The sequence below is a fragment of the Kogia breviceps genome, chromosome 7, assembly GCF_026419965.1.
Source record: "Kogia breviceps isolate mKogBre1 chromosome 7, mKogBre1 haplotype 1, whole genome shotgun sequence".
Lineage (NCBI taxonomy): Eukaryota > Metazoa > Chordata > Mammalia > Artiodactyla > Physeteridae > Kogia > Kogia breviceps.
In genome coordinates, this window is record NC_081316.1 from 8,333,493 (window position 1) to 8,350,776 (window position 17,284).

The 17,284-nt window shown below is 39.4% G+C and overlaps 1 protein-coding gene across 19 annotated transcripts in view; it reads right to left on the reverse strand.

Annotated features, from left to right (window-relative positions):
• PHF21A (PHD finger protein 21A) overlaps nucleotides 1-17,284 on the reverse strand; it is a 191,645-nt gene that overhangs the window by 51,085 nt on the left and 123,276 nt on the right. For all 19 annotated transcript variants that reach the window (XM_059068419.2, XM_067037188.1, XM_059068420.2 and 16 more), the window contains one exon: nucleotides 661-861. In XM_059068419.2, the coding sequence (XP_058924402.1) occupies nucleotides 661-861 (201 nt within the window). The remainder of the gene's footprint in view (nucleotides 1-660; nucleotides 862-17,284) is intronic.

A 17,284-nucleotide genomic window follows, 5' to 3' on the forward strand; every position in this document is an offset into this window, starting at 1 on the left:
AGTGTAAATGCCCTTTTCAGTAAAATCATTTGCACAGCTACACCAATTAGCATATTATTAGGCTTCCCACTCCTTAGTACTATTTTTGACCTGTAGCTTCCATTTCAGATTTCCTTTAGTATATGAGAACGGATACATATTCTCATATGAGACGAAATGGACTTGGAAATGAGTATTTCATTTCTATGAAATATACCACCTTCTAAATGCCTCTTTCTACCTGGTTCCATGGGTATTGATCCTGGAATATCTCCACACCTAAAATTGCTAAGAATTCCAGAAAAACAATTCCTGAGAGTCAAGTCACACAGACTTTTAGAACAAGTGCAAATAAATACTTCCAGAAGTTCAAAAGAAGACTTTGATTCTGTTCTAATACAGAGAAGTGATTTTTCGTTGTCACTGATTACCTTTTCTCCTTCTCTGGACAGATGGGAAATCAGTTTAACTTTTTACTCCTTGGTAAAATGTCATTTTCCTTCAGGCAATGAATTTCAAGTGATTATCATCCCAGTACAGTATAAAAAAGTAACCAAAATAACCTTTGTTTAGTGCTGGTTGAGGTTGTTAACAAAGTCTGAAACAGGACCTAGTTCTCCGTGACCCATTAGCCAATCAGCCTACAGCACGAAGCCCGAGGCGCTCCATCCACACGTGTACCTGTGAAGCAGTCAGGCTGGGAGAGGACGCAGCCGACTGGGCGTGGTGGTGGTACTGCTGTTGCTGCTGTAGCTGCTGTAGTGGTTGCTGCTGTGCTGTTTGTAGTTTGTTTTCAGATTGTGGCAATGGCTGTATTTGGAACTTGTCTGGTTGTTCTTGCTTTACTATCAGGTTCTTCCGAAGCTGTTCAACTACTCTTTTCTACAAAGGAGGACAAGAAAGAATAAAATCGATCAGAATATTGTTCTATCTCAGCTGTATAGAAATAGGCAGCAATTATATGCCTCTGACATCTTTTCTGTAACTAGCTTATTCTAGATCTTGTTACATCTGAAATTTACAGATTAGACAACTGAGGAGAAACCCATGGCATAAGTTACGTTTGATATCAACCTATAAAGGGAAATGGAGGCACAGTTGAGAAGAAAAGCTAATGGAGGTCACATAGCAGAGCTGAGACCCCTTGACTATTATTATTTAGTGTGTCGGGCTGGAAGGGCAGCCCAACGTGGCAGCGAAGACACAACTTTGGAAATATACTGCCTCAATTCAAATTTCAGTTTTGCGACTTACCAGCTATATGATGTTGGTCAAGCCACTTAACCTATCTGTGCCTCAATTTCCTGTTCTGTAAAGATGAGGTGATTAATAATATCCTTAGGATTCTTACGAGTACCAAACTGCCTCACGTAAAGTACTCAGAACTATGAGTGGTATACACTGTTGGTCATTTAGTTATTTATTTTGCATCTGATATAACATACGTACCAGTTATACTACAGTAACTTTTGTTAATCAAACAAACATCACGTATCTAATGGCAGTTTCAAACATTAAACAGACTTTTAAACAAAGAAACCTTGATCCCAGCACTATGAAATATACACAGCAGACATTGTAAATAACTGAAACATGTAACTCATGAGCACTGCTTTGCTGGGACAGGATCTATGAAAACACATACATTTGCTTAGGCAGAGTAGTGTTTTAGCTATACGGGATGAAACTTTTAAATTAAGGTTTTTTTGAATTTTCTGTCCTTGTTGAAATCCAAGAAAATGGTGCAGTTGGAAACCTTCATTACTATAATAATACATTTCAACAAAAGGTAAGCTCCATGCAGGTACGGATTTATTTTGTTCACAACTAAACTCTGCATCTAGAATTATGGTGGCTAAGTAAATGTCCTCATTCTCTTCACATGATGTGTGAAGTGATGGAACCAAAGACCAGCAAATGGCTCAGAGAAAATATAATAACCATTTGGGGTCAGACCTGGGTTCTGACTCTCCTGCCCTAATGGCCGGAAGAAAGTATAAGCAGCACTCCTCGCCTATACTTTCAAGTGAGTTCACCAGCTGAGGTTGGTTATTTCTGACAAAAATAGATTACTGTCTTCTCATATAGATTTAAATAGGGAAGAAGTAAATGAAGATCTTTAAAGAAGGGGTTAAGTGAAACCATAAGGGCCGGGTAGATTTCACATTCCTGCCTATGATTTTAACCAACTTCACTACACACACTCTCTAAAGAATCCAAACCTGCAGGTTACTTCCTTGACATATTTGAACATTAAAACATTTAAAAAATGGATTTTTAATAACTTTAAGTCAATACAAAATACATTCTTGAGAAAAATTTTAATATTTTTATTACTGATTCTTTTTAGGCAATGAAAATATCACATAAAGGCCAATTTGGCAGGCAGAGGGGTCTGCTCTATTTTGTACTCTGCTAGCACCACCTCTTTGAGCAGTTAAATATTAAAAAGAAAAGATGTGGAGTCCAAAGTCTTTCCAGAAACCATCTGCAGAATACTAAAAATGCAAATTAATAAAAAAATTCTTATAAAAATAACTTTCAAGTCTTCAAAATTCTATTTCTCAAGTGTAAAACTCAGAGTGATTGAATAGATATAGTTTAAGAGAAGAGGAAGTAACAGGAGTGGTGACATGGATAGTTCTCTGAGTATCACATGTAGACGTCATTGCTTGGTGACTGCCAGAACGATAAGACATTTAACAGTTAAGTAATTATTTAGAGTTGCTTTCAGTCCCCCTCCCCAACATATTAATCAGCATGAATCAAACACATTAACAAACTAGCTAAGGTACAGCATCATTCTCAGTCCCTTTACCAAAACAGAAACAAAACCCCCCAGCTCAAGTCAGGGGGAGGAGAGAAACCAGGAGGAAATAATGCAAACACAAATGTGACACCTGCCAAAAAATAAACTCTGAACAAAAACAGCACAGGAAACTAAATAATTACTATACCAGGCACAAAAGGAGAGGGTGTTTTTCTCCTCTATAGCCATTTTTAGGAAATGCAGTGTGCTCTCCTACTTACTGCCTGACCGGGTTAAACTAGAAGCAAGAGACAAAGCTTGGAACCCACTCCCAGTGTTTTGTACAACAGAAGGGAACAGTAGGGGAAAAGAACAAGAAAGGGACGCAGGCTAGAGTACTCTGACGCCATATGGCTAGAGCAAGGTGACAGCCAATCAGAACCAGAATCAGGAACACGGGAGTCCGTGAGTCAGGATGCATTCACAACTGTGCCTCCCCCAGGGCCTGAAACAAAGTGAGGAGGGGAGAGGGGGTCATTAGTCCTTGCGAAGAGGAAAAAGAGAGAGAGAGCTGTGCAGATTGGACACGGGTCACATCATATGAGGTGGGTAATACTTTCTCTGAAAGAAGGCGCTGGCGGTATTTCGGAGAGCTGCTCAGAAATGCATTGCCCTGGCAGTCCTTGCTGTGTTCACCAGAAGACTAGAAGAATACCCAGAATACAGCTGTGCATGTCTATGAAATTTTTTTTTTTAAATCAAGGGTCAGGGGGAGCACTGATGCCTTCTGTCAAATAAACTATTCACCGCATTTTGAAAACCAATGATCTAAAGTTGGGTGAGCTCTGCAGTGGAGGCGCTCCTTAGGTGTACAGAGACCCTGCATGTTCTTTTAAGGGCCGACTAATAAAGGAGAGTTGCCCTGTGCAGTAGCTGGCTTTTCTAGGTTCCACAATCCAGTCTTGTTCTAGTTCAGTCTTGCAGCTCTGGCAAATACAACAGCCACATTAACTCCAGCAGGACCCCGATCTGGGTCAGTACCAGTTCTGGGTGGCGGTGAGAGAACACAGCTATAAAATTTCATAAATTTTAGCTTGTAGTATATCAAGTAAAGTTCTTAAGAAGGCTCTCATCTCCACAGGAAGTGAGACTATATTCTTCTACCATTTCTTTGTCTTAAACAAAGAAATCATGACTTCTGCTGTCACTGATGAAAGTTATACTGGCCTAAACAACTGGATATTTTCAACGTTGTTCACATATAAAGGAGACCTTTAAACACAGCTAACTATCTTGGAACGTTATCCTGAAGCTTTCAGAAAAGGCTAAGTCTCACAAACTGGCCATTCATCACTCACTAACAAGTTAATGAGAGCTAAAAAAAGGGGGGGGGTTGTAAAGCAATAACACTCCAATAAAGTTGTTTAAAAAATAAAATTAAAATTAAAAGGGGGGGGTGGGGAACAAAAGAAATGAAAAAGGAAAAGCTGGAAAGAATCAAGGCAGAAGAGAGAGAGAAAAGTTAACAATTTATTACCTTCTCTCAATATATTTTCTATAAACAACAGGCCAATGTGCCAGGCATCCAGAATGGCAAGTACCGCCCCCCTCAATTCATCTGTCAAGAACTGCTCCATAAACCCAGAATGTGCTTCCAAGCCTCCAATACCCTTGACATTCGCATCGCTAGGTTTCATCAGGGCTTGTTCAGGCAGAAGGGTTCACAGAGCCTCTGACACTTGAAGTCACAGTTTCTGAGACAGGTAGTCACCGTGATCAATATTGTGACATTCAGCGATACTATCAACGTGTTCACACGACAGCAAGACAGATTCCAAAGGAAAACACGGAAGTTTATCAGTCCGATTCAACAGAAAATCGGGTTCGCTTTTCTGCTATGGAAGTCAGTCACTCCAAGTGTCATGGCCTTGGTCAATACAGAAGGGAGATGGGGTGGTGGAAGAACAGCCCCTACCCCTCCAGCCGAGCCACCAATTTATTTCCATCCAATCCTCACACAAATTTTAGAAAACTTCTCTCAAAAGCAAATGCAGGCACAAGCCCTGTCCTCTACAACTGGACGCTGGTGCTTCAAGGCTCCGTTTCTGCACACACTCAGCTTGCTTCGGCTCCACTCAGCATTATCTGCTCTTGAATCAATTACGAGAGGGCCACATCCACCCAGACACCTTCCTACACAGTACTGCCTTAAAAATTCATCCTTGTTTCCTCTATGATCAACCACGCAATCGGAAAATAACCCTCCCCCTCATACCAGAAACTGGTAGACTTGTAACTTGTCACAAATCCAGAAAGTCAAGAACAAACCCTACCCATCTTCATACCTAAAATGCAATGAAAAGTCTTTCCAGGTCTTCAGACTCACCAATTGCCCAAATGCAACCAGGGACACTACATTTTGTGTGTGCATAAAAACTAACATGGAGAGGGGAGGGTGGGAGGGAGGGTGACAAAAGAGGGAAGAGTTATGGGAACATATGTATATGTATAACTGATTCACTTTGTTGTAAAGGAGAAACTAACCCACTATTGTAAAACAGTTATACTCAAATAAAGATGTTATAAAAAAAAAAAAAAAAAAAAAACTAACATGGAGAAATTTACATTTGTTAATAAAATCAGAATTTACCCAAAGAGAAAAGAGGAGAAAAATACCTTTCTACTGTCCAACTGTATTGATAAGTAACACCAATATTCAACAACACTGAAGATGCAGGAAAGAGATAACATGAGTCTTCAGAATGCTGCCTCATAATTATCCTCTAAAGAATAGGGTATGTTACTGGCATAACATTAATGACAAAATTACAATCCAGAGTAAAAGGTATGTGCTGTTTAAAGGAAATAGAAAATTAAGTGAAGATTCCACCATTTTATGAACAAAGTCACAGGAACAAGAAGCAATAAACTCAAAATAAGCTCCTTCTTGATGTAATATATTACTGAAATTCAATGAGAGGATATGTACTGAAGTTATTAGAGGGAATGTTTCGGGGAGAGACACAGGATAGAATTCTGACAGGGGAGTAGGAGGAAAAATATTGGTGGCAGCATCTATAAAAACATACTTAGGGGAATTTCCTGGCAGTCCAGTGGCTAAGACTCAGGGCTTTTATTGCCAGGGCCCGGGTTCAATCCCTGGGTCAGGGAACTAAGATCTCGCAAGCTGCGTGGCACGGCCAAAAAAAAAAAAAAAAAGTGTGTGTGTGTGTGTGTGTGTGTGTGTGTGTGCACACACACACACATATACATGCATACCTAGATAAAAATAATTGTTTCATTCATTTTGTAAGGCACTAGAAGGTTTTCCCCAAAACTCTCCAATATTCAGTTTCAGGGTTAGAATTAGACAAATAGCTTGTAACCTTATAAGCCTTTTTTAAAAGGAATATATTCTTGAAAAACACTACCTGTTTGACAGAGCAGTATCTACAACCTCTTCTTATACAGTGAACTGTGTATGTTGTCTACTAAAGAGGATTTGTTTGGTCATAGAGAGTTGCTAACATAGATATTTTATAGTTCTTCACAAGGTGTCATGGAATTTGAACAGTACAATTTAGATGAATTAAGGAACAGCAGCAGTTGGAATTATCAGGGTTTTTTTTCAGTAAAGTTCAAAATTCTCTACATGGATGCTTAACAGATGGTGGAGAATGCGTAAGTCATTATACTGATTAGACTTTGGCTTCTTTAATTAAAAAAATATTCTTTGGGGTTTACTCTTCCTTCGAAATACACACACACACACACACACACACACACACACACACGCTGATATGTACATCAGTAGGTTTTACATCCCATCTCCACAGGAGATTAGACCTTTTATTCATATCAATGGGATTTATATCCCATTTCCATTGGGGATTAGACCCTTTATTTGACAGCCCGATTGAAATGCAGTTCACTTTTTTCTTATTTAGCTCATTCACACTCTGATAGGTAAACTCTACCCCACCTTCCCCCAAACTCCTTATGCACGACTATAAAGGACTGCTAAGACCGCTACAGTCAAACTTCATCTAAATCTAGGAACCCTCCTAAGAATCTGGGGACTGTCTTTAATTTGCATCAAACAAGAAAAAGTGTAGCTGTTTACTCAAGAGAGATGGGTCCCTGGAGAACTACAGTGCTTCAATATGTCACATACCCAGATGCTAGGACAAAACAGTACCAACACAGAGCCAGACTAAAAAAGAGCACTGCATGCTGGGAATGGCAGTTGTAATATATTTCTCTACAATAAAAGATGAACGAAGCCAAAATCAGAACCCAGCTTTCTTGCATTTAAGTTCTCTATGTTTCTTTGAAGTACTAAGCTATACTGTCCTGCTTACTTCAGAAAAATGTTGAAGATCAAATGAATTAATGGTGGGGAGTGCTTAGGAAATTGTTGAGGGCAATGTGAAAATCAGAGATGATAACACATGAAAAATACAATTTCTCTAGTGTGAATTTTCAGCTAAGAGCAGCAGTTAATTAAATGTGAATTTTCAATGTCAATTATCTTTCTTTTTTTTCCAATTTTTTAAAAAAATTTATTTTTGGCTGTATTGGGTCTTCGTTTCTGTGCGTGGGCTTTCTCTAGTTGTGGCGAGCGGGGTCCACTCTTCATCGCAGTGCGTGGGCCTCTCACTGTCGTGGCCTCTCTTGTTGCGGAGCACAAGCTCCAGACGTGCAGGCTCAGTAGTTGCGGCTCACGGGCCTAGTTGCTCCGCGGCATGTGGGATCTTCCCGGACCAGGGCTCGAACCCGTGTCCCCTGCGTTGGCAGGCAGATTCTCAACCACTGCGCCACCAGGGAAGCCCCTCAATTATCTTTCAATCATTTTATTTTTAAAACCTCGTGAAACATTTTATGTTTGTTCAAACCTCGTTTTTCTTTTAAACGAGAATCACCAAAAAAAGTACAATTAAGAAAGAATGCTACCTGTTGCCTTTTAATCTCAGAAATCAAGGTCATCAGGGAATATTTTCCTGTGTAGAAATCTAGGTATGGCCCGGATTTCTTATACCTCCATTAGTGGTTCAGGGCCATATTCTGAATGCATAAAACAGATGCCCAATTTAAATGTAGCCTGACCCAGCAAAGACCCTAGATACAGTAATGAGAACAACAGAAAAAAACAAGAACCATTTATAATCTGCTCAATTTAGCTGCTTGCTAATATAAAAAAGTGTCTGAACCACTGTGTTTGTACCACAGTGAGATAGGACACAAAGGCTATTAATTTGTAAATTAAACTCCAGTTCAGTAAAATGCATGGCCCCCTGTAACTATCTGTTACAAGCCTGCACATACCACCAGCTTGTCATTCATCATTCCATGGCTCTACCCCACAACTTAAAAAGCAGCATTGCCTTGTTAATGTCAGAGCTGTCCCAGACACTGCAGAAATTCTCTCACTGCTCTGCCCTGAAGCTGCTATGGTTTTCCTCACAAAAGAAATATGATTGGAAACGGCTGCACAGTAGCTGTCCCTGACAAGCTGGATATGAAAATACAGTTTAAGCACAATAATGATCCTAAAATGGGGGGAGGAAAAAGGAGGAAGAAAACCAAAAACCTGTATTATTTTACAAAATACTGCTCAGATACAACAGATTGTTTTGCTTACTCCAAGCCCTGGGTACACTGGAGATAATGTAGAAAGCCCTCTTTTCACAGAAACACAAGACAAAATCAGATTCTGGGAGAGGTAAATATAATAGATTATCTAACCAAATGCTACGCAGAATACATGTACTAAGTCATGGATCAATCATTTCCAAAGGCAAGGATATATTTTAACAATCCTCAGTTCTGCAGCTTTTGCTTAAAATAGAGAAAAAAGATAGACAAGAGTATTAGAACAATATACTGTGTCAGGCAGGATATATCAGGTATAAAATATTTTTTGATAAAATGTAATGTTTACCTTACGTTTAAACAAAAGGAGGTCTTATAAATCACTAAACACTGATATTCTGAATAAGTATTTTAACAAAAGTACAACCTGAAAAATACTCTTGATGCTTAAAAACATGTTTTTTATCATCTGCCATAATAGGATAAACACGTAGATTAAAAGGTTCCAAAGCTACTGAATGAATATCTCTTAATTTCACAAAAAGTATTCAGCATTTCAGTAGTTTATCACCAAGTACTTGTTACAATCGCTTAAAGAAAAAAAATGAACAGTGTTACATATTTACTTTCTGACAAGACCCCAAATAAAACAACAGAGGAAGCAATTCTATCACCTACGTAGGTTGCCAAGATGAGGGATCGTCAACTTCAAGGTATTGGACCTTCCAAGACACGTGACAGAGGATGATTTGCACTACTTTGTATTTAGTCTGAGTTTTCTGCATCAGAAACAGAAAAATACCTGAACTCATCTTTCAGAATTTCACAGCAGGTTTGACTTTTTTGTTTTAAACTGTCAGTACTAGAAATTTTATTAAAGAGAGAGAGATTCAGTGATATAGGAAAAAAAGCATGAACAAAGCATTTTGTTAAAAATTTTAAATTTTTATTAAATTCAAGTTGTGAAGAAAAACATTTTTCATAGGTTATGAAAATTACTAAATCCAATTCACAAATCTCTACACAAATATTTCAAGTCTTTACACACACACACACGTACACACGCGAGCACATACTCTAACTTTCAGAAAAGACGGAATGGCCACAGTAAAAATGATTTGTTATTTTTATCTTCTTTTAGCATATTTTTTAGTACTGAAGGTGTAGTTCACTCTTTATTATACTGTTCGCCAGTTTCCACATCCAACCAAATTACTGAGGTGCAGCGCCAAAAGAGAAGAGGACATTGTACTGAACATAAGATACGTCCCCTTTTTTTTTAAAATAGACTATTTTTAAAATTGTAGCCTGCTTTTCATTTTTATTTTTTAATTTATTTTTTCACTGAAGTACAGTTGATATACAATATATATAAGTGTACAGCATAGTGATTCACAATTTGTAAAGGTTATATTCCATTTAAAGTTATTATAAAATATTTGCTATATTCCCCATGTTGTACAATATATTCTTGTAGCTTATTTTATACCTAATGGTCTGTACCTCTTAATTCCCACCCCTATATTGCCCCTCCCCCCTTCCCTCTTCCCACTGGTAACCCCTAGTTTGTTCTCTGTATCTGTGATAGACTTAATTTTTTAAAGCAAGTTTAAGTTCACAGTAAAACGAGTGGAAAGAGACTCCCCTTGGTGACGCAGTGGTTAAGAATCCTCCTGCCAATGCGGGGGGCACAGGTTCGAGCCCTAGTCCGGGAAGATCCCACATGCCACAGAGCGACTAAGCCCATGCGCCACAACTACTGAGCCCATGAGCCACAACTACTGAGCCCACGAGCCACAACTACGGAAGCCCGTGCGCCTAGAGCCCGTGCTCCACAACAAGAGAAGCCACCGCAATGAGAAGCTCATGCACTGCAGCAGAGTAGCCCCTGCTCGCCGCAACTAGAGAAAGCCCCTGCCCAGCAATGAAGACCCAATGCAGCCAAAAATCAATCAATCAATCAATTCATTTAAAAAAGACAATGATGATATAATCACTGTACACCTATTAAAACAGCTAATAAAAAAAAAAAAAACTGAGTGGAAAGTACAGAGAATTCCCGCTTAGCCCCTGCTCCACCACCCACAGTCTCCCTATCAGCAGTCCAGCAGAACGGAACATTTGCTAAAACTGATGAACCTATGTTGGCACATCATTATCACCCCAAATCCATAGTTTACACTAGAGTTCACTCTTCTTTTAAAAACTGAAGGAGAGTTTATTTACAATGTTGTGCTAGTCTCTAGTGTACAGCAAAGTGATTCGGATATACATATATACATATTCTTTTTCATATCCTTTTCCATTATAGGTTATTACAAGATATTGAATATAGTTCCCTGTGCTCTACAGTAGGACCTTGTTGTCATCTAATTTATATATAGTATTTGAATCTGCTAATCCCAAGCCCCTAATTAATCCCCCCTTTCCCCTTTGATAACCATAAGTTTGTTTTCTATGCCTGTGAGTCTGTTTCTGTTTTGTAAATAAATTCATTTGTATCTTTTTTTTTTAGATTCCACATATCAGTGATACCATATGATATTTGTCTCTGTCTGACTTACTTCACTTAGCATATAATCTCTAGGTCCATCCACGCTGCTGCAAATCATATTATTTCATTCTTTTTTATGGCCAAGTAATATTCCATTTTATATATATATATATATATATATATATATATATATATATATATATATGTACACCACATCTTTTTTATCCATTCATCTGTCAATGGACATTTAGGCTGCTTCCATATCTTTTGGGTTATTGTAAATAGTCCTGCTATGAACACAATGGGGTGCATTATCTTTTCAAATTAGAGTTTTCTCTGGATATATGCCCAGGACTGGGATTGCTGGATCATATGGTAGGTCTATTTTTAGTTTCTTAAGGAACCTCCATACTGTTCTCAATAGTGGCTGCACCAATTTACATTTCTACTAACAGTATAGGAGGGTTTAGGGTTCACTCTTAACGTTGTACATTCTATGGATTTTGACAAATGTACAATGACATGTATCCACCATTGCAGTATCATATGGAATAGTTCCATTGCCCTAAAAATCCTCTGTGCTCTGTGTATTCATCTCTCCCTCGCCCAACCTCTGGCATCCACAGATCGTTTAACTGTCTCTATAATTCTGCCTTTTCCAGAATGTCATATGTTGGCATCATATAGTAGCCTTTTCAAATTGGCTTCTTTCACTTAGAAATACATATTTGTTCTTCCATGTCTTTTCATGGCTTGATAGCTCATTCTTTTTACCCCTGTAATAATATTCCATTGTCTGAATATACCACAGTAGTCTCGATTTTTAGATACAGTCGAATGCGGCAGCTGCTGAGTTCTACAATGATTACAATAAAAACAGCAGCGATAATATCAAATGGATATTACCTGCCAGGTAAGACACTAAGGCTCTGAGCATCTAAGTGACTTGACCTAGGTCTCAAGTCATGGGCAGAGTCAGACTTAGAAGTTCTAGTTCCTGGTATCTAATTTCTTATCTCTCCCCTCCCCCCATTATTTTACTTGCTGGTAAGGACTTGAAGCTCTCACATCTATATACTGTATAATATGGCAAGCCACAAAAGCACCTAGTAAAAAACCTTTAAAAAAATACCCCCCCTCCACCCCATTCTCTGCTTTTAGGAAAAATAAGTAGAGAGGCAGTACAGTGCCGCAAAAAATAATATAAATGGTCAAGAAATCTGGGTTCTGGTCACATATCTGTCACTACACTAGCTTTGTGACCTTGAGTAAGTTATTTACCTGATCTTGGTCTCAGTTTCTCCACTCAGTCTTCAATATTCTCTTCTGTTAAAATTCTGTGAATCTCTAAATAACAAGAATACAATCTCTTGATCTTTACTTTCCACCTCTATAAGCACAGTACACAGAAAACTAACGCTCACAATGATGATCTTGACACACTACACAGAAGCGAAATCGTTAAAGAATAGTTTCATTCAGGGATTAAAAATTCACATGAACAGGGGTCAAGCAGGTAATGCATGTGAATGAAGCAGGCCGGCTATGAGACAATGCAGAGTGATGGAACTAAAGTCAACCGGAGAGGGAATGACCTGTCTAAAGGCACTAATATAAGAGTTGCTTTTAACATTGTTAAACTCGCTTTGTAACTTAGATTAAGCCCAAGCGTTACCAGCTTTCAACCTCTGGGCAGTAGCTACATTCACTGAACTGTAGCTCCTAGGAGAGGAATCAGTCACCACTTAGGAATTTTTTCAACAATAAAAGGTGAGTCAAAGAAGAATTTCAGATAACCAGAAAATTCAAATGGCTTTCCTGTTAAGCAAAATCTTAGCACTGTTAAACAGCTGGGATGTGACTTTCGTGGGAAGAAGCACAGACATAAAAGCAAGTGATAAATGGGTCTTAAGAAAAATATGGTAAGATAAAATATCTTAAGCTATGAGAGACAACAATATACCAAATATAAAAGAATAAAAAATTTAGTAGTATGTTCCATAATTGTGCCAATTTTATCCAAATAGCTTAAAGTACCTTACAAACAATTTAACCTCCTCCCATCCTGTAACACCAAAGTAAGAATGAGCTGGAATCAGTTTCTCTACCACCCAACCGTAGCTGTCCCTAGGGCTGAAGAAAGCAGCTGTTTAAACAGCCCCACTGTAGAGGTCAGAAAAATGAAAACTACCTTGTTGAAGCTGTGCAGCGAATTACAGTAAGCAAAACATAATCATCAGACTTGGAATCCAACCAGAACACTAGAAACAACTCCTACACTTAACTGGTTCTTGTTTCTGAGTACTGGGGATTTTTCAAAATCACTTAGTTTACATGATTAAGGAAAAGGAACTTATGATATAAACATACGTATTCATTAATAATTTTTCAAGAATCTTACTTTGAGTGAACCCTAAATGAAAAATGATGATACCATTTTCACAAACATTTCCCTAACAGTGTGATTTTCTTAGCTTAGACAATCATATGTTTATATAGCACTTTATAGTTGTAAATGTTCACACCCTCTTATCAAATAAGATTCTCACAACTACATGGGGTGGGTTAAGGCAACTGTCTTTGATTCAGACAGGGAAACTGAGGTGACTGAACACTAACCAAAAGTTATGCAATTACCTAAGAGTATGAAAAGGCCACTGGAATCTGGAACCCCCTCCTCTGGAAAACTAGTCTTTCTTTTGTGCTCAGTCTAGTTTCACTTGCTCATAGGGTTCCTGCTACGTGCAGAGGGCTTGCACCCGGCACTCCTCACCAAAGCTCCCAGTGCGAGAAGCTGGAAAACTAGCCTGAATGAAGCTCTGTTCCCTGAACAAAGAGCTGGAGCTCATTTGTCTGAGCCAATGCTTCTGGGGCCAACAGGAGGTTGGATGATATCCAAGTGGACTGACTAAATGTAGAGTACACTGGTGTGGGGAGCTCGGCCAGGGGAGAGACGTCCTTTGTCGGACAGCCGTCTCTAGATATAGTTAACTGTCAGGAAACAGAGACAGGCTGTCAAAAGCCAAGGAAGAAGAATAACCCGTGCAACAAACTGAAGGGGCCAAGCAGGAGAGGAGCCTGAGGATGCGTCCAAGGTGGGAATTGGGACCGCCGGAGATGAAGCATGGAGGGCTCGAGAGATGGGTCTGGGGCAACTTATACCAAGAGTGACCATCCTAAGGCAAGTTTCCTATAAGCTCTGAGCACCAGAAGGGCTGGGCAGTGCTGGATAACTTGCTCCAAAATGCCAGAGAGACTGTATTTCTATCGTCCAAGATATTCTCTCTGGCAGCTGAGGAGGGATACACGCTGGAGCCAACACAACAAGAATGATACGCTTCCTCATCTACGGAGTTTGATGGACAATTTTAAGATTCTGTTGCTGACCTTCTACCTCAAGCCAAAAAGTTCAATTCCGGAACAACGACTTCAATTTAATAAATGTAATGGATGCTGGCAACATTTAGACTGGTAAAATAGCGGGTTCCAGTATTTAAGGGAGTAAATCACAGCAAACTTTACGTACCAGCCACTAATATAAAGCTGGATTTAAAATTTTTATTCACTAACAGATTTATCCTACTGCCATAAAAACTACACAGCTATTTTGCTTTTAAAATAGAGCACAGATGAGCAAAACCCATATGCAGAGGGGCTGGGGAAATAACATTATAAACCACACCGAGAGGTTTTAAAATCAGCCTCCCTGCTTTCAGAGCCGCTGCTAGGAATCCTGGCTGCCCCTCCCTCACCGCCACGCAAGACCAGGGCTCAGTCAATAAGACTGCTGTGCAAGTGACACAGCCATCACTTCTGCTTAGTCTCCACAGGCCTAATGTATGTGATGCTGAATTTACTTATCTCAGTAGGCTGCACAGCCTCGCCAGGAATGGTTATATTTTAGACTTTGTAAGAAAAAGATGTCAGGGGTTTTGTTGTTGTGGCATCATTATTTCAACTCTGTGCTGAGCTGGCAAAAGCACTCAATCAACCCGGCTCCATAATCCAGCTCCACTTACCCTTCAGACGTCCCAGTAGCGGGATGAATTCGCGGTCCTCACTGGCAACGTGACGTCCCAGTACACAGATCTGGCCACTCATCACACCCTCTGAATGTCTCCTTGGTCCTCCTCTGTCCTTGTACCTCCGAGCTGTCATTTTCCTTTCTAAATATTTCCTGTGATATTTTCATCCAAAGGAACTAAGGATCTAACTCCATCTCGAGCCCACCGAGACGTGTGTAATAATAATCTCTGCAATATGGACATCCCGGGAGAAAAACCCATCAGACGGTATTTGGGCTTTCCACAGCCTACTCTGCTTAGATGCTGAGAATGAGAAGAGACGGTTGTTTCCATCCCCTTTAAAAGAACCCAGTTGATTTAAGGGTGGCTGTAAGGGCGAGCACGACAGACCTGCTCGGAGCAAGCAAGGGTATTTGTCGTCTGATGCACACAGCGGAATGGACCTCCTCGTGTGCAGGCTGTCAGCCTTGCCACTGATCAGAAGGGGGAAAGCATCTTTAGCAAAAGAAAATGGAACAAATTGAGTGGAAGAGAAGAAGTGACACAAAAGCACAATGTTTGACAAGGAGTTTTTCTTGATGGTTGAAGGTGCGCCCTTCCTGAGACTCCTTGTAATAGGAAGGAATCACTCCTACACGGGGGTGCATACCTACACTTCACAGGGTGTTTGTTTGTGTGACAGTTATACTGTCATAATTTTAGATGGTTAAACCTCTGCTCCAGGGTTTATAAACGATCAGAGCACTTGTCACTCTTGGTGCAGGTAGAGTGAGATAGAGTAGTTGAGCAGTTCATTCTTCTTTATAATTACACTCCATTAACCTTCCACATGAGAGCTCCCCTGTGCCTTCATACCAGCAGCACCAACTGGCTGCATTTGATAAGGCTCTACAGAGTCTGCAAGACCAGCACATGCAACAAAAGGAGCACTTTAATACTGCAGACTTAAGCAGAAGCTGAATGCAGCTCTGCAGCTCCTCTACTTATTGGCACACATATTCAGCTCAATTATACATGTGTAGACAAAAACAAACCAAAACCGTCAAGTCTTGAAACCAGCAAACAGATGATGGGAGCTTATTCAAACCAAAAGTGATTCAAAATCTTCTGATAATCTTTACAATATTAAAACCCCAAATTTATTACTATCTTTCTAACCTTTGAGAATGTGGCATCCTATAAGAAATGTACTCAATATACTAAAGCTTACAGGGTGACGCAATCACTGGGTGATCTGTATTGCAATTAGATCACCTTGGTGTCTACAAGCTGCATGTTGTGAAGGTAATTTACTCAAATATTTCTCCTTAGGTATCTCTCAGTAACTCATTTAAAAAATTGGTTAAGAACTAGCACTAAGTCTATCCTTATCCTCCTCGACAGTGCACATAAAACTGATTTCCCTTTTCCCTTTTTTGAGAGAGAGAGAGAGAAAAAGAGACCTATCCCATTAATAATGCATTCTCCTGCAGTTTTTAATGCAGTGCCCTGAACGCTTCTTTCCATCCGTAGACTAGTGCTCCGACCCTGAGCAACGACCAGGTGGTACATGCTTGAGCAGATAAAATGCAAGCCAGTTTGGGAAATACGTGCTGGCACAATTAGTCTTGAATAGGTTCCCAATTACTGGGGAAACAAAAAGCAGCCAAATTTATACCTCTGCTCTAACCAATGGCATCCACAGCCCTCACAGCATCTCAGAATAAGGTTTCCACCATTGCAGTTTGTGTTTTTGGATACATCCCTAACCACAGCGACCTAAGGAAGGTCGACAGGTACCTTGACAAGGCTACTCACTACTAACTCGCTTTCTTTGGCAAATGTATACACTGAGAGTGCTGGTCTATGGTAAGTGTAATCTGACAATCAGAAAATTTAAGTGCAAGAATTCAGTGGTACAGCATTTTCTTCCTCAAATGTTACATTTAAAACATTTTTCTAGAGATATAAACTACAGCAAAACCTTGTTTTTGAAAATTAATGAGATACTTAGTACTTCTGAAAGTATCTGGCAGAGAAATGACTGTTTGCATTTACATTTTGAAGATGGATGACTGGATCTGGGAATTCCACTACACTCCTTTTTTTTTTTTAACGCTTTACATACGAAACTGAAGGATTTTTCCACTAATATTTTTCTTTTGCTTGATACCATTACAAACTCACGTTACTTTATGTTTGTATGACACTTAACACCGTGGTATCCTTTTTTAAAAATTCTCTGCTTAACCCAAATATCAGATTTGTCTTGCAACTAAATAGTTCAAAATTCTTTAAAACCCAGTATCAAAGACATAATTTTAAGATTTTCTTGTTGCATATTACATGCTGAAGCACTCAGTGTAATAATGCTGAATGACCAAACGCCAAAAGATAAAGCCAGCCCATGCCTACAGGACCCAGTTCCTGGAAATGTTGGGTTTCAATGTCCAGATCCAGTGACAG